The sequence below is a fragment of the Ceratotherium simum genome, chromosome 11 (assembly GCF_057802395.1).
Source record: "Ceratotherium simum simum isolate JZ-2026a chromosome 11, ASM5780239v1, whole genome shotgun sequence".
NCBI lineage: Eukaryota > Metazoa > Chordata > Mammalia > Perissodactyla > Rhinocerotidae > Ceratotherium > Ceratotherium simum.
Genome location: NC_141910.1, coordinates 2,362,317 through 2,379,687, shown reverse-complemented (window position 1 = coordinate 2,379,687; position 17,371 = coordinate 2,362,317). Strand labels below are relative to the sequence as shown.

Sequence of the window (17,371 nt, the reverse complement as noted above, 5' to 3'; positions counted from 1 at the left end):
AACCTACACAGGGTTTTTCCTACATTCACTTCTAGGGAGGCTGGCTCTGTTGCTCCATTTGCAAAAGGGCCTCCAGGCCAAGGCGTCCTGAGCTGGGGAGTGGGGGGCAGGCGAGAGCCCTGCCACACTGCTCTTCTGTCCCCTGGACTCCCTCAAGTAGAGGCACGGAAGACCATCATCTAGCTCTTGCAGGCCTCTCCAAGTCTGACTGCTGGAGGTGGGGCGCGTTACAGAGGTGGGCACAACAGATGGCCACCCAAGCATGTAAGGGAACCCTGCACTGCTGTCAGCAAGACGCCTCAAGTGGGGCTGGTATTGGACTCTGCCATTTGCCTTGTGTCATCTTTGCCTGACCTGAGCTAATCCTTTGTCCACCTTGCTTCCTCCAGTCTGGGTGCTTAGCAGACAGCAGAGACGGCAGGGAGGTGACTGGGCCGGTGCGGTGGGACTGCAGAGAGAGAGGCTGCAGCTCAGCCTCCACGTGGGCGTGTCAGGTTCCGTGGTTCCTTTCCCGCAGATTCCTTTCCCTTGCTCTGAGAGCAGAAGGCTAACTCGGCAGACCTGACCATAGGCCCAGTCCCCGTGGGCCTCCACCTGGAGGGGAGGCCAGCAGCCCCTGCAGGAGCCCTTCCACCATCGCCCCCATGTAAACCTCTCTGGACAGAGTGCTCACAGCTTTGGACCCTGGGACCTAAATTAGCAATACCACAGTCCAGGGGTTAAGTTGTGGGTCTGCTGATGGACTGGTCGTGGGGGTGTCTAAATCCTCTAAAGGTAGTGGATGCAAAAATCTTAATCTGTGCATTTTTCTTGGGAAAGGGCTACGCAGGCCTTTCATGGGAGACGTAAAATGCTTCACAACCCTAAAAATGTCAGCACCACACATGTGGTGTGCCCTTACTCTGCCCTTTTAAAACTATCCCTGGCTTGTGTGTGTGTAGCCTGTCAGGTGGACAGCTGGACATCTCTGCAGAGAGACGGGCGGGGGATAGGCAGGGGAGCTGCTTTTTCTGCCAAATCAACAGGATGAACTTGATCAGAATTTCTGTTTGGGATGAAGGAATCCAGGTGTCAGAGCTCAGAAGCCACCTAGCCCTTAGGGCCCAGGGGCGAGGGTGCGTCAGGACAGCTGCAGCCCTGCCAGGCCTTGTGGACTCCGGTCAGGCTTACACAGCCCCCGCCTTGCTCTTGCCCCCCTGGTCGCGCCCTCCAGGACGGAGCACTTTGGAGTTACTCTGTTGTCCCCGCAGTGAGCTATCTAGCCTCTCTGATATTCCAGCCACCACCCCACTCTACAGAGGATGAACGAAGGCCTGGACAGGGAAAGCAGCTTGCCTAGGATGAAACAGAGGCCAAGTGAGAACCAGAACCCGTGACTCTGGACACTAGTCCGGTGCTTCCCCCACGGCCCCACCGTCCCCCTGCTGTCCCTGGGCTCAGCAGGTTAACACACGATGCAGTGTGCCTATGAAGTGACAAGCCAGACCTCTGCTCAGTAGCGAAAGTTGTCCTCTTTCTTGGCCAGCATACATCATTTGGAAGCTGCCTCAGGATGGTTTATTAGGGCATCTGAGGAAATCCTGGCTTGAATGGAGATGCATCCCGAGGCTGTTGCCACAGCCTTCTCCCAGTGGGAATGTGAAACTGAACCGAACCCCCGGCTGAAAGCGATCCTGAGGCCTGGCACTGTGCCACCTCCCTATTGGGTTCACAGCAGCACTGCCAGGCTCGCTGGGACTCCTAGCTCCTCTGCCTCAATCATGCAAAGCCAGCTCTGGCCCCTTGGAGGGGGGACTGTCACCTGGGTCCTCCTCTGTCCCAGCATGGGGATGAGCCCAGGGAATAGTGGGGCAGTGAGGATTAGCCCAGGGCAGGCAGTGCAGGCAGAGAGCAGGGAAGCACTTGTCGCCTTTATTGAACATCGTGGGGGGCAACTGACCAGGCAGCCGGAGGAGGAGCAAGCAGGTTGGAGGGGGAGACGCCCACCCTCATTTCCAGTTCTTGAAGAATTGCTTGAAGATGGGACTCTCACGGCCCTGGGGCAGAATCTCCACCTGCGGGGACAGCAGAGGAGAAGTCTGGCTCACAAGGTTGCCACCTCTGCCTCCACCAGAGAAGGCCGGGGCCATGGAGGAGGGTGCTGAGCACCAGGCCTGAGTACACATGCTGCCCAGGCCGGGGATGCTCCTCCAGATAAGCCAAGAGATGAGAAAAAAGATACAGGGACACAAGCTGAGAAAACAGACTGCTTCAAGGACCGGGGTGCACAGTTTGACAGATGCACCAATTCTAGATGAGCCTTATCAGCATCCCTCAGAATGATCTGTGGAGTCACCATGCTGGGGCGAGGAGGGGCGGTACAAGCTAGGGACAATGGCTCAGAGAAACCACACAAGCTTTCCAAAGACACACCTGGCCTCCAGGCTCCCAGGGGAGTGCCCGACAGCTTAGAAAATAACAGTTACTTTTAACTGTGAAGAATTGCGAACTGCTTTCCCACTGGGTGGGGCTGGTAGGGAGGCCTGACTGTTCCGGACTGTGCCCAGGGCTTTCCTGCCCTGCTTGTCCAGTCTGAGGGGCAGGAGGCCCCAGAAGGAGGGTTTAGGCCTGGGGTGTCTCCTCACCTGAGTGTTTGGGGAGTACTGCATGCGGGAGATGAAGTCCTCAGCCACCTGGAGGGCCGCCTGCCGCTCCTTCTCATTAGCTTTTCGCCCTGGATCATAGCAAGGAGATTTTTAAAAAGAGCAGAGACTTTTCTAGCCCACATCCCATTTTTCCCAAGGAAATTTAAGGGGGTCCACAGAATAGCTGGCAACTTTTGAGATAAATGGACCAGGAGGTGCTAAGAGCTGCAGAGCTCTTGGGAGGGGTAAAGTCAGCCCCTTGAGACTCCTCCCCACCTGGCAGCTCCAAGGCAGATGAAAACTGCTCTTCTGTCCCTCTAATCACCAAAATCGCTGCTCGCACCAGGGCCCCAGAGATACTCAAGGGAGAGCTAGTGTCCCGGCATCAGACTCTAAAGCTGTGGCTCCCCTCCAGGACCCTTCACGTCTTGAGTCTGTCAACTGTACTGTTATCAAGCCTTGTTTGTAAAACTAAATGGGGCAAAAGGGTGTGATCTACCACATCTTATTCCCCTGAGGCCAGAGAGCCAACAGCCGCCTGATGAGTATGCCCACGAAGAGCTTGTAAGGAGCAAGGGCACACAATCATCCCTTCCCTCCTGCAGGCTCTGCCTGCACCAAGTGTGCTCCAGTTTAAGGCATCTATCTTCCAAGGAAACAAGGTTGTGAACTGTGCACCAGCCAGGCTATAAAAATCCAGTCACTACAATGTATCTGGAATGAAACGGGCTATATCCTTTCTCTACAATCTGACCAGCTACCCGCGAGATACTTTGCTTCCTGGCTCCCAGGTTTCCTGTTTTTTCTCCTCTGGTTTCTCTTTCCAAAATGATTCGGTTCTTTGATTGAGGCTAAATACACTTCCATGGGCGTCTGGGAACCCCCCTGCGCTTGGAATTGGTTCCATGGAAAGGCACCCTGTGGCAGGAGGGAAAAGGCACCTCCAGTAGCACAATCCTCCCACACAAACACACCACACACACACACACACCCCCCACATACACACACCACACTCTCTAACCCTTGAAACCTGCCATGCTGCTTGATGTTCCACGCCCTTCCCCAAGGCAAGAGTATTTATTGTCTAGGAGCAGCTATGGTTAGGACACCTAATACTTCTCTATCTTCCTGACCAGGCTGGCGCTGGGAATGTCTCTTGGCCCTGGCTGACCCCACAAATATTTATTGACCAAATGCTATTTCGTCAAGACACTAGAGAAGATATGGTTCCTGCTTTCAAGAGGTTTATAATCTGGTCAGGGAGGAAAGACATGCTCAAGAAAAGGCAAGCATGGAGAAGTGGCTCCCAGTATACTCAGAGACTCAGAGCTTTTCTTTCAACATTTTCAGAGTCAAACCAAGTGAACATGCTTCTGCACAACAGTGTTTCTATTTCCAGCTAATACAATCTCTTGGAAAAACAAGTTCTATCAGTTCGCTACCCACTGCATAAAGTGAGATTTAGTTTAGCTAAAATTTCTCTCTGTCACACCTCAAGGCACAATGGCAGGGTCAGGGGTCCCAGCAGCCCTGAAGGCGTAGACATGCTCTAGGACAGTGGGCCTCAAAACGTGGTCCCTGGACCAGCTGCAAGGCCTGGGAACCTGCAAATCCTCAGGCTCCACCCCAGGCCTAGTGAATCAGAATCTCGTGGGGTCCAGCTATCTGTTTTAACAGGCCCTCAGGTAATTCTGAGGCATGCTAAAGTTTCAGAACAGAATTTAGGGGGTGGGAACAGCAAAGATAAAACCCTCAGCCTCAAGGTCCGGAGCATCCAGGCTCCCTGAGCCTGTCTTTTTGTTGTCGTCTTGTTATGGAGGAAGATTCGCCCCAAGCTAACGTCTGTGCCAATCTTCCTCTATTTTGTATGTGGGTCGCCACCACAGCATGGCCACCAACAAGTAGTGTAGGTCGGTGCCTGGGAACAAACTTGGGACGCAGAAGCGGAGTGCGATGAACTTAAACACTAGGCCACGGAGCCAGCCCTGAGGCTGTCTTTTGAAAGCATCCAGGCAGGCTGGGCCCTCCAATGAGAAGCCTGCCCAGGTCAGAGCAGCCACAGGGGTCTCAGGCTGGAGGGGAGAAACCACACATACCCTTCCAGATGTAGATCTTGCCACAGAGCCCGTTGTCCAGCACGAAGCAGTCATCAGAGAGCAGCAGCTCCAGGGCAAAAGGGCTGGAGTCAGCCACCTTGGTCAGGTGCATCTGTCCAGTGGCATCAGAGACCTGGGGGAGGATGGGCAGTGCAGGATCCCACCCTGCTCCCTGCAACACCAGCCCTAACCCCCGCCCAAGGAGCACGCCTCCCTACACCATCGCCCCAGGCCCAAGGAGCAGAAAGGGGACAGGGAGGAAAAGCACTGATGGGCAAATCCCAGGCAGCCACCCTACCCCCAACCCCACCTCCATCACGTCACCCTCAATCACGGTAGTGCAGAGGCCCTGAATCCATTTGGAAATCAAGTGGATTCCAAATTATGAATAAATGCAAAGAATCCAAAAGGATTCTTGGCTTCCAACCTCCTTCTCCAAGAATGGGCTGCAAGTGAAGTGGCATTTTATCTCCTCAGAAGGGCCTAACATCCATCCACTTCCCATCCTCCTCTCACTCCAAGCCTAGGATAAACCACCCTGGCGCCCAGCCCAACCTTCCCACTGCTTTCTCCTCTCCCTTCAGGCCCCCACCCCCAACCCATGCACCAGGCTCCCACCCCCTGCCTGGTCCCAGGGCAGGCCCTGAGTGCCCACCTTATACAGACCCGCAGCCTGGGCATTTGTCTGGTCAGCTGTGAGGTCTTCCTCGGGGTTGCCCTCCTTCAGAGTAGGCTTGGGGCCCAGGACCTGCAGGGGCGAGGACAGGCCATGTTTCCAGAGATTCCTGGGCACCTGCCCCAGACCTTCCCAACTCATCACACCCAGGGCCACTCACCACCTCTGGTGGGGCAAACTGTCTTGCACAAGGGCACTCGGCAGAGGAAAGTGAGGCTGGGTCCAGCCCACCCCACCTGCCAGGCCACTGATCCATCCGCCCAGAGAGATGCTTTATGCTGAATCACACCAAGGCATCCTAGAAGCTAGCTACAGCCCTAAGCGGTGCCCCAGATGCCCCCAGCCCCACCATCCTCCACCGATCACCCTCATGCCCCCAGCTTCTCAGGGCTTCCAAGTAGAGGCTCCCGGCTGCCCACCCCAATGTCCCCTCAACCTGGATCATCTCAGCAGGCTCCTCCCCATCAGTGACGATCTCCACCTGGGCCTTGCCCTGCCGCTCACTGTCCCGGATGGCCAGGGCCAGGGCCCGCGCCTTGTTGCGCTCCAGGATGTTGGACTTTCCCCCACACCAGGCAAAGATGTTCTGCAGGGAAGCGGGGAGGCTCGGGTTAGAGCCAGCTGCCTCCTCCTGCCCATCGGCTGTGTGTGTGTGTGTGTGTGTGTGTGTGTGTGTGTGTGTGTGTGTGTGTGTGTGTGTGTGTGTGTGTGTGTTGGGGGGGTCCTGAAGAACTGTCTCCTGAGGCAAGACAATCAAAGCCACTCAAGAAGGCAGGAGGCGGCACAGAGGCCTCTCTGAGAATGCTAATGACAACACTCTTTGCAAGAGTGTTTCTCTGCCCAGCTCCCATCTCCCTCCCGCTTTATTTTTGTCTGCGTCACTTATCAGCATACATTTGCAGGTCTTTATCTTGTCTATGATCTATCTCCCTGGCCTAGAAAGCAAGCTTTGTAAGGCAAGAATGCTGCATTGTGTTTTACTTCACTTTGTTCACTGCTGTATGCCCAGTGCTGAAACAGACACATATTAAGGCACAAAATAAATATTTCTTAAGTGAACGAATGGGTGGACGGCACTGACCCTGCGTCTCACACTCCCTCCTGCCCCCGCCAGGCCTGGCCCTCACCACCTCTCCCGAGCTGGTCCCCCGCCTCTGTCTCACTGCTTCCAGCCCTCCTTTCAAACAGCTCCTGGGTTGATCTTCCTGCCCCAAATCTTCAGCACCACAAGATGCGCTCCAGACTCCTCAGATGAACAGTCAGTCTCCTCATGACTTGGGCCTCACCCTCCTTAGCAATTTTTGCTCCCATTGCTCCTGTCCCCACCCTGGGTCCCGGCAGAGCTGGGCCCTTCCCTGCTGTCGACATGCATGTCTGCACCTTCCCCCGCCCAGTGCCTCAGCTCACCTGTCCCTTCGCCTGGAACGGCATTTCCCCTCAATGAAGGTCTAGTCAAATGGCACCTTCCCGGGAGAAGGGCTTCAGCTCAGGCTAGAGGGCCCCTCCCTGTCCGAGCTCCCCCAGCACACACCACTGCCTCTCTTAGAGCCCTCAACACATCCTGCTGTGGATTACAGCAAGTGACAGGCCCTTCTTGGCTGCCTCTCCAGGGCAAGCAAATTATAGTCTCTGTGCTGGCTCAGAGCAGGCCTCATAGATCCTCTGAGTGAACCGATGAGTGAATGAATTTACGGTCTGGCAGGCAGCTAGCTCAGAGCTACAAAGGCTCCAAGAGGACAGAGTAGGCTCCAGTGTTAGAGGCCGTGGCTAGATGGCAAAGGAAGGTTTCAGTCCTTACAAATATAAGCATGTTGTCTAATGGCTGGAGCAGTCCCACTTGGAATGGGCTTATAGCTTCTCAGCTTCTCTCCCTCTCCCCTGGCCTCCTGGTCCCTGCCCTTTTAAAACATGGTGCCAGCACAGCATGCTCAGTCCCGCCCTGCCCACCCACCTGGCCCAGGTCCAGGATGAAGCAGTCCCCGGTGTTGAAGCTGTCCCAGCTCAGCGCCCGCTCGGTGGCACGGATGTTCTTCTTCCCCTTCACTTGGTAGAGTTTCTTGATGGCAGCTGGGGTGGTCCCTGGGCAGGTCTTATGAAATGCTGACTCCACTCCGCCTTCCTACAGTCCAGATGGCCAGCCTGAGTGGGCTGATGGGAGGCCCGGAGCCCTCCATACCCCATCCCATGGCGGGACAGGCAGAAAGGTGGGGAGGACCCAGCCCCGAGGGCACCTGGGCCTTTAGAGGGGTAAGAACCAGCTGGAAGGGCGGCTGGCTCTAGGAGAAGCCACAGGGTGGGGGTGCCGGGAGGTGGGCTCTGACCTGGTACTTGAGGCCACGTGGGAAGTAGCTCATGAAGAGGTCGGACTCATTGCCCTGCACCTCTCGGTGCTGCACAGGCCGCTCCCCAAGCAGGGTGTTGAGGTGCACGGCCAGCATGGCGCAGGCCCCCTGCTCATCTCGGGATGACTGCTGGCCTGGGGCAGGTGGGAGGTGGCAGGGCAAGGCCCGTGAGACCCATCCCAGCCCCGGGCCCTGCCCAGGCCGGGCCCCCACCAGTCCCTCCAGCTCCCTTACCTATCCACAGGTGCAGGTGGGAGAGCTCCTCTGGGCCATTGTGCAGCACTAGGTACGAGTCGCCCGAGAAGAAGATGCCTTGGTCCTCACGTGCTACCGGCACTGGCTTCAGCTTCTCCACCCGCCACACGTGCAGGCCAGGAGCCTGCACCGAGGCTGGGAACGGGGAGCCGCTGCGGAAGGGGAGAGGGTTGGCCATGGCCAGGGCCACGAGGAGTGGACCCTAGCACAGAGACCTGGGCAGGCCTGGGGACTGCGGTGTGCGGATGAGGGGAGCTGTGAGGAGGGGCAGCCCTTGGAGGTGAAGAAGGGGAGCAGTGAGAGGGGATGGGGTGCACAGCCTACCTTTTGGGGATGGGTGTGTACATGCTGTTTCTGGATCTGGAAAGACAGAAGAAGCCACTGTTACTACAAATGTCATGACAACCACCCTTCACACTGGTCTGGGGAGGCCCTTCTAGGTGGCCAAGTGCTTTCGTATTCATCAACTACTTCATCTCCAAGAGCCCAGGAGGAAAGAAACCAAGGCTCAGAGAGTCTAAGTCCAAAGTGACACAGCTAGTGAGAGGCTAGTGAAAATCAGGTCTCTGGCTCCCAGGCCAGTGTCTTCCCCTTGCTGTGACCTCTCAGCTACACCTGTCTCCTGCTTCCAGACCCCTAACTCTGGGTACTGCACAAGGCTGGAATGCAGCTCTCTAAGCAATAACTGCTTATATTAGAAAAGTCTAAAATCAATGACTTAAGTTTCCACCATAAAAAAAAAAAAATAGAAAAGGAAAAGCAAATTAAACCCAAAATAATCAGAAGAAAATAAATAAAAATAAGAGCAGAAATTAATAAAAAACAAAAAAATAGAGAAAATCAATACAGCTGGTTTTTGAAAAAAATCAATAAAATTGATGAATGAACCTTTAGACAAATTGATTAGGAAAAAGAAGAGACACAAATTTCCAATACAGAAACAAGAGCGATGATATCCCTACAGTTCCTACAGATATTAAAAGGATGAAGAGAATATTACAAAAGCTTTATGCTCGGGCCGGCCCCGTGGCTTAGCAGTTAAGTGAGTGCGCTCAGCTGCTGGCGGCCCGGGTTCAGATCCTGGGCGCGCACCGACGCACTGCTTCTCTGGCCATGCTGAGGCCGAGTCCCACATACAGCAACTAGAAGGACGTGCAGCTATGACATACAACTATCTACTGGGGATTTGGGGGAAAAAAATAAATAAATAAAATTATAAAAAAAAAAAAAAGCTTTATGCTGATATATTTAACAACTTATATGAAATGGGCAAATTCCTTGAAGGACACAAATTATGAAAGTTCACTCAAGAAGAAATAGATTACCTGAATAGTTCTAATATCTATTAAAAAAATTGAACTTTTACTTAAAAACTGCCCCCCGCAAAAAAGATTCCAAGTCCAGGTAAATTCTACCAAAAATTTAAGGAAGACATAATACCAATTCTGCACAAACTCTTCCAGAAAAATAGGAAAGAACACTTCTCAATTCATCCCATGCTACCAGCATTATCTTGATAGAACAAAACCAGATAAATATATTATAGAAAAGAAAATTAAACCAATATCCCTCATGAACATAGACACAAAAAATATTAATAAAATGTTAGCATTTGGAATTCAATAATATATAAAAAGGATAAAACATCATGACTAAATGGGGTTTATCCCAGGAATGCAAAGTTGGTTTAACATCTGAAATTCAATCAATGTAATCCACCCTGTTAACAAACTCAATATGTATATATATATATATACATATATATACACACACTCATCTCAATAGATGCAGAAAAAGCATTTAGCAAAATTCTACATCCATTCCTGATTTAAAAAAAATAAAACGTAGCAAACTAGAAATAGAAGGGAACTTCCTTAACCTGATAAAAGGCATCTAACAAAAACAAACAAAAAAACAGAAAAACAAAAAACCCTAGAGCTAACATCAGACTTAGTGCCTTCTCTAATTGGAAACTCTCTCCCTGGGGAATTTCGTCCATTTCCAGGCCTCGGCTATCACTTTTGTACGCCCAGCTTCCATCAAATGCTAGGATGATGAACATCATCTTTATTCTGTAGGTCAGCGAGAACAACGTTTGTTGGACAAAAGTTAATTCAGGAAAAAAAATTGCTAAAGGCAAGCATTTAAAAAAAATATTATCGGGCCGGCCCCATGGCTTAGCGGTTAAGTGCGCGCGCTCCGCTACTGGCGGCCCCGGGCCCGGATCCCGGGTGCGCACCACTTCTCTGGCCATGCTGAGGCCACGTCCCACATACAGCAAGTAGAAGGATGTGCAGATATGACATACAACTATCTACTGGGGCTTTGGGGGAAAAAATAATAATAATAAAATAAAATATTAAAAAATATTATATATAAAAAAATATTATCTCACAAAATTCAGCAAATGCAGTAGTTACACTTCACTCACTGTCTCTTTCATATGTTCCCATTGCTAGAGGATTTTTTTTTTTGGCTTAAAATGCTGAGCCTACACCAGCAAGCACTGCAACACAATTCATGCCGTGCAACCGACCAGCGTTTCTGTAAGGTAAGCCCCAGGGACACAGGGTAAGGGCCTGGGGAATTTCAGGGTGAAGAGGCAGGGTGGCACCATTAGGAGATTTCTGGGGTCTGGGGACACAGGAAGGGTGAAGAGGAATCTTTGGGGGATGAGTGGGAGAGCACAGGGTGTTGAGTCTGAGTAAGAAACAGAGGGAGGGCCAGCCCCGTGGCTTAGCAGTTAAGTGCACGCGCTCCGCTACTGGAGGCCTGGGTTCAATCCCGGGCACGCACTGACGCACCGCTTCTTGACGGACAACTATCTACTGGGGCTTTGGGGGGGGGGGCGAGAAACAGAGGGAGACAAGGGAGCAGTGGTAATGGATGTAAATTCCCACATGAAAGAATTATGACTTTCCCTTTCCGTTCCTAAATTACAACATAGCTGAAGGCATTTTTTGGAATCACACTTCCCCAAAGCGGGTAGGCGATGAGGGGGAGGTTTGGAGGAGGGAACCTTGAAAGGTTCTCCATCCTACAGAGAGTCACTTGCTGTGACCACATCCCCTGCAACAGGCAGGTCAGCCTGTGACTCAGGTCTGAAGTGGGGAGGCAGGCGCCCCAAGCCCAAGCCAGGGGGAGAGCTCGGAAATGGAGACGGCGTGACTGAGAGGGCCAATTGTCAGCTTTCCTGTTTTTCTGCGTTACTGATGTGAGAGCTCAGGGCATAACTCAAAAGCAGGCAGCCCACATGCCAGGGCCACAGGCGTCCAAGAACCACGGCAAGGTTTTGATGAAAGGGGTTTGGCTGCCTGCTCCTTCATCACTCTGGCTCTCCACCCTGGCTGTCACCTTCCACCTTGGGATCTTTGTTATAAACAGAGATCCAAGCCTCAGGCCTGGAGATTCTGATTCCACAAGTGTGGAGTGAGGCCTGTGCATCCTCATTTTGAACCTATGTTCCAGGTGATTCTGATGCTGCCCTTTAACTCTGTCCAGAACGGCAACTCACACTTGCCTGCACATCATCTGGGGGGCTTTAAAAAAACCCCAATGCCCAGGCTACATACTAGACCAGTTAAAATCAGACTTTCTGGGGTGGAGCCTGGATTTCAGTGTTTGAGACATTCCAGGTGAGTCTAACGCTGGGTCAGGGCTGAAACTCCTGCTGCCCCATCAGACCCCTGGCCTCCAGCCTTCTGCTCCAGGCTCTCACCAGTGAGGGTCCTCCTGATACCTGGCCTCCAGCCCAAGCCCACAGCTCCTTGAGCTTCCTCAGTGCGCACCTCCACCCTCTCGTCCATCAAAGCCCCACCACCCCTCCAGGCCCATTTCAAGCCCCAGCTGTCCGAGGAAACTTCCAGGACATTCCATGGCCTCGGCCTCTTCTGGGAGTTCTCCCAGCCCTCTCACCTAGGAGCATGCACTTCAGTCCCTTCCTGCAGGCTGTCATATAGCATAACCTGATAGCTTCATGTCTCAACCAGAGCAGGGGACACACCTGATAATCCCTCATTCCTCAAGCAGTCCTCGACAGGGTCTGTTAAGTTCCATTCAAGGTCTACGCCGGGCGCTTGGCACTGGGCAGAACGGGGGTGGGGGAGCACAGAAATGAAGAACAACCCGTGTCTCATGGTGTAGCTGGAGGGGGTGGTGAAGCAGAGAGCCATCACACCCAATGGGACCGCAGACAAACTTCCCCTAGATGGGGAATGTCACAGAATCACAGACGATTCAGATGATTCTGTAATCCAGCATTAGAAGGAGCCTTAATGCTTATCTAATCCTACTCAGCATCCATCTCGCAACGTATACTCACAGCGCAGAAATCCCTTCTACAGCAACCTTCACCATCCTTTTCTTGAACACTTCTGGTGATGGGGAACTCACCATCTCGCAAGGCAGCTTCTTCTATACCTCTTACATTAAAGCCTTTGTTTTTTCCCATTTGCCATAGTGCGGTGAGTTATGGGCCTGCCTGTCTCCCCTACTAGACCATAAGGGCCATTCAGGCAGGGACTATATTTTGCCTCTCTCCATCTAGCTGGATCCTCACCCTGTGCCTGGCACCCTGCAGGTGCTCAGAGAATGCCTTTAATTAACTGGACTTGCTGGGCTCCAATTATTAGGCCAGATGGAGCCTGAGAGATAGTGCAGGATGTCAAGAGACTGGGGCGGGCTGGAGCAGCCCCGGAGGCAGAAAGCAGGGGCTAGGGATCCTGTCAGACTGCCATGGGGCTGGGGGTAGAGGGAGGACGCGTGCCCTGCTGCTGTCCCATGGCTCTGACTTAGGCAGGAGCCTGCTTTCGAGGACACACTGGGGCACCCGGGGACGGGGTGGCAGTGGGGGGTGTCACTGTTACGCACACCTTTAAGGCAGTATTTGACAGCTGCCAGAATGACAAACGTCCTCCAGGGCTATCTTTGCCTTTCTTAGACCCTGATTCCATTGATCCCCAACAGGTCCCCTCACCTCCCAGGCCCCGTTTGCCCCTAGTTGTGAAATGAAACAGCCCTTGCCTCTCTCCCCAAGAAAGGGTGGAGGGGTGAGTGTCAGCACCAGATCCTCCCAGCCTGGACGTCGGCATTCTCAGGAGCTGGGTCCAGAGGCCTTGTCAGGGAACTCTTCGACCAGTGCTCCTTCCCCTGACAGCAAGTGGAACTCCATCCTTTCCCCTCCTCCCCCTCCACATCCCTCCCCCTCCCCTACCCCAGGCAGCTGGCCAGACCCTTAGCTGGGGTGTCGCTGAATCTGCAAAATAATGGACTGTGCCACTTGTATTTGAATTCAAACGGCAGGCCTGCTCCACCCCCTCCCCCAACCACCACAGCCCACCTATCTACAGTCACACCGCGGTCCTGTCTTAGGGACAGGTATCCGCAAACCTGAATGCACCTCCGGGCTGGCTGAGGGCCTTCAGGAGTCCGGTCACTCAGTGCGGTGGCCTCTGTCAGGAGGTCGGGCACCAACTCTCATACAAGCCAGGACAAGCCCTGACCCAGGAGGTCCTCATCACATTGTGAGCACAGCCCACCCGTCCTCCAGAGCAGCTCCGAGGCTCCAATCAGATAATATACCTGGAGCCTGGCGTACAGCTGCCAGGACAGCAGCCTGGGGGACACCAGTCCTGGACAAAGCAGCTTCCAGAAATGTGAGTCTCTGTCTCCAGACCTGGCAGCCAGGTCTCACCTGCCCTGAGAGGGTCCCGATCAGCGCGTCCCAGGGGCCGACTCTCTCTCAGCCGCCCTCCCACTTCACCTTTCAGCAGCTCTTCTTCCTCGACTTCTGCTTTTCAGGCTCTGCTTCCTCCCAGCCTGCCCCACCCCAGCTTCTCACTTCCCTCCTACTCCTGCTGGGCTGTCCCGCTCATCTGCCCCAGCCCTGGGCTCCTGCCCCAGCCTGTCCTCCCACAGGAGAGGGCAGACAGGGCTGGGAGGCCCACAGGCCTGCAAGAAGGAGAGCAGCACTGAGGGCCAGCAGTGGTGCTGCCAGGCTGGCTCCTCGGAGGCACCCACGGGGAAGCTGGAGGCCCGTCCACCCCAGCTGGGGGCCTCCCCGCAGTGGTCTCAGCCGGCTGCAGGCCAGGGTCAGCATCTCTGAATCTGAACCTGCAGCAGAGCCACAGGAAAGCCGAAACAGGCCATGTCCCCACTCACCAGCCTCGGACAGGCGCGTCTGCCCAGCCCCGGCCTCCACCAGGTTAGTCACATTTCCTGGGTGGGGCCACTGCCTCTGCAATGACTGTTCCCTCCTCCCCTGACTTGTCTTTCTCCTTGCTCTGAATGCACACATTTGATTATTTTTGAAGCTCCGTTCTGAGGGAGTGGCTGAGGCCTGTGAACCATTCTTTGCTGTGCCCTGCATGCCAAATGCCTCTCAAGTCTACCCGTGGTCAGCTTCTCATCCACCAGATGCTCACTGTCACAGTCTCGGCACTGGGCGCTCTGAGGGACAGCAGTGCAAATAAGAGTGGCTCTGGCTTGACCCAGGGGCCATCCGCCTCCAACACATCACAGGACCCTAGAGCTAAGCTGGTCCAACTCGCTTGCTTGCTTTCTAGAGGAGGATACTGAGGCCCTGAGACCACAAGTGGCTTGCCTATGGTCACAGAGGGAGTGGGAGGAGCAAGGGAAGCTTCCATTCTTTTCTGAATCCACGAGGAAGGATGAAGCAGCGTCTGTGCGTGCTCCAAGGGAAAGTGAGCACCCAGTTATGCAGCCACAAATGAGTGGCTCCTGGGCCCTGGACTCGGGCCCACCTGTCCTGGATGCAGGCCTGCCCTGGCCCAGGGCTGGTCAACAGGGTAGTGAGAGAGAAGGCTCAGCCCATGGGGCAGCAGTGCAACTAAATCAATCCAGGTGTTAAAATTTTTAGACCAGAGCAAAATGGGAAGTTAAATGTTCTTTTCAAAGAACACAGACTCTAGCTGGCATCTGAGTGCCTCCACAGCCCAATTGCTGGCCTTAGAAATAGGGTAATGTGAGCTGAAATCCCAGCAGGGCTTTGTCCCCAAGAGAACCGCAGGCTGGGCAGATAACCTGGTGCAGTGGGAAGAGGTGAACGGTTTCGTTACTTACTGGCTGTGCTTCTCCTGGCAAGCGACTTAACCTCCTGGAGCTTCCCGGGGGCCAATCTGTAAAATGGGCGTAAAGATAAATGTGAAGATTAAATGAGATTGTAAAACTAACGAGCAAATAATAGATGCTCAATAAACCTAGACTTCTTTCTCATCCCAACAATGAGAATTTACTAGGGGCCCCAATATATGTGCCCAGCACCTCAGGAAGTAACGCCCCTGCCCCCTCCTCCCCTCATGGTGCAGCGGCAGAGGGACGGCAAGTTAAACCACAAATTACTCCTCCTCGTCCCGCCCCCACCTCCATCGACTCTGGTGACCGGTCTATACCGGTGGCTCTTAGGTTCCGGACTCTGTGCACCGACCAAGGGACAGGGATAAAGGTGACCCCATCGCCGCAGAAATGAAAAGAGGTTTACAAATTAACAGCGAAACAAAAGAGCAGGTCACTCAGCCTGGGAGTCCTAAGCACCTCGAAACTCCAACAATGCACACGCTAAGGACGTTATCTGGTAACCAGACTCTAAAACTTGTTCTTTACCAGACTCACATTTTCCCTCCCCGTCCGTTCTCCCCCAGCAGGAACGCTCCGAGTTTGTCCCAAATGGAGTAAAATAAAGCATTTCTTTAGCACGGACCCGCCCTCCCTACGGAAAACAAGGAGACGTGATTAGACACGCGGGGGCGCCCCTAAGAGGAGAAGGGGGAGCGGCGCGTCCCGAGGAGGCGACCCGGGACCGGCTGAGCCCCTCCGACCCTTGCGGGGAGCCCGGGCGCCCGGTGGTCAGACCCCAAAGAGCTACTTGCCTGCAGCGCCTCGCCCGGTAGCTCTGGCCTCAGTGCCGCCAGCGCACCCCCCCCCCCCCGACGTGAGCGGCTGGAGGCCGCCCCGAGTGAGTCAGAGGGAGGGGCCCGGCCGGCCAGAGCCCCCTGGGGGCGCTGCTGAGCCCGCCCCCGCAATCCTCCCTCCCGGGGAGTTGGGGCGCCGAGCGGGACCTAGAACTGGGGCGGGTACTGAGGAAGCTACAGACAACCATGCTATGCGGAAACTTCACGGGAGGATTGCAGTGGTCACAACCCATTCAACTGATAGATCCTTGGCTTCAATCAAGCTGTAACAGCCACTGTTCCTTGAGTGCCTACTATGTCCTCGGCGCTTTAAACGTGATCTCGTTCAGTCCTCCTGCCTACCATCATTATTCTGCTTAATAGATGAAGTCTCAGAGAGGCTCAGAGAGGGTAAGTGACTTGTCCAAGGTTACACTGCCAGTTCAGGAGCAGAATCAGGATTCTAACCCAGGCTGGGCTGGCTTCAAAGCCCGTGCTAGACCTGCAACACTTCACCCTGCTCTTTATTCAGAAGACAACAGGCCAGCCAGCGTCTGCACCAGGAGGCCGGGCATTCTGCTGTGAGTCCGGCAGAAGATGGTCTGCACTTCTGCCTTGGCTTCTGAATGGAGAGAGCCATGAGCAGCAGGCAAACCAGGAAAGATGTCTGCTGACAAAAGGCATCAGGATCAGGACATGGCGCTGCCCCCTGACACAGTGGTTAGAGGACTTTTTCCTTTCTTGGGCAGCAGCCTCCAAAATCCCAACCAGCATGAGTTTCTCTGAGGTCCACTGATGGGGCTTGGGGTAAGGGAAGCAATTCAAAGCCTGGTTCTGCCCCTTTCCATCTGGGCAACATCAGGCAACCACACTCCACTGAGGAATGCTTAGAAACCTCGCTCCCTCCACTTGTCCACCCTCCTCTGACCAATTGCTCACCCACAGACCCAGCTTAAATATCCCTCCTCTGAAACATGCAGTGTTCCCTGACTCCCTCCTCCTTGCTCCCCAGGTGCCCTGGGCGTCAAGGCCACTGGGCCATCTGGGTCTACAGCCTCTGTGAGAAAACTTTCAGCCACACCCCACTAGCAAAGGTGGAATTGTATGCACGGCAAACCTAGTCAGCCCTGGCCTGCTTCCAGACAGCTGGGCCCTGCCAAGGCCCTGCCAGGCATAATCCTCCCAGAGCATTCCCATTTTCTGCATTTTTTTAGGTAAAATTTACAGTGAAATGCACAAATCATAAGTGTATAGTTCAATGAGTTTTGACATATGCAAACACCCATGTAATCTGCATTCCTACCAAGATATAAAACCCTCCACACCCTCAGAAAGTTTCCTCACCATCACTTTTTATCATCTGCTCCCTGTGTGCCATCCACCACCTCACTGTTAGCTCCTCCAGCCCGGGGACCATGTCAGATCATCCTTGTGACCCTAGCACCCAGCAGAGCACCCAGCAGGTAATAGA

General features: G+C 53.9%; 1 protein-coding gene across 8 annotated transcripts; it reads right to left on the bottom strand.

Annotated features, from left to right (window-relative positions):
• Positions 1-1,897: 1,897 nt before the first annotated feature.
• CAPG (capping actin protein, gelsolin like) lies at positions 1,898-15,908 on the bottom strand. 8 transcript variants are annotated; one of them, XM_014792730.2, is made up of 11 exons: positions 15,880-15,908; positions 15,074-15,129; positions 8,318-8,353; positions 7,973-8,145; positions 7,718-7,872; positions 7,348-7,515; positions 5,833-5,982; positions 5,376-5,468; positions 4,721-4,853; positions 2,625-2,713; positions 1,898-2,054 (listed from the first exon to the last, which is right to left on the bottom strand). In XM_014792730.2, the coding sequence occupies exons 3-11, from the start codon at positions 8,338-8,340 to the stop codon at positions 1,989-1,991; spliced, it is 1,050 nt and encodes a 349-aa protein (XP_014648216.1). In that variant the 5' UTR covers positions 8,341-8,353; positions 15,074-15,129; positions 15,880-15,908; the 3' UTR covers positions 1,898-1,988. The 8 variants fall into 8 exon arrangements, with proteins under 8 accessions (XP_014648216.1, XP_087292615.1, XP_014648215.2 ...); XM_087436489.1 differs by lacking the exon at positions 15,880-15,908 and adding an exon at positions 15,623-15,645; XM_014792729.2 differs by lacking the exons at positions 15,074-15,129; positions 15,880-15,908 and adding an exon at positions 14,153-14,211.
• Between the last annotated feature and the right edge of the window lie 1,463 nt (positions 15,909-17,371).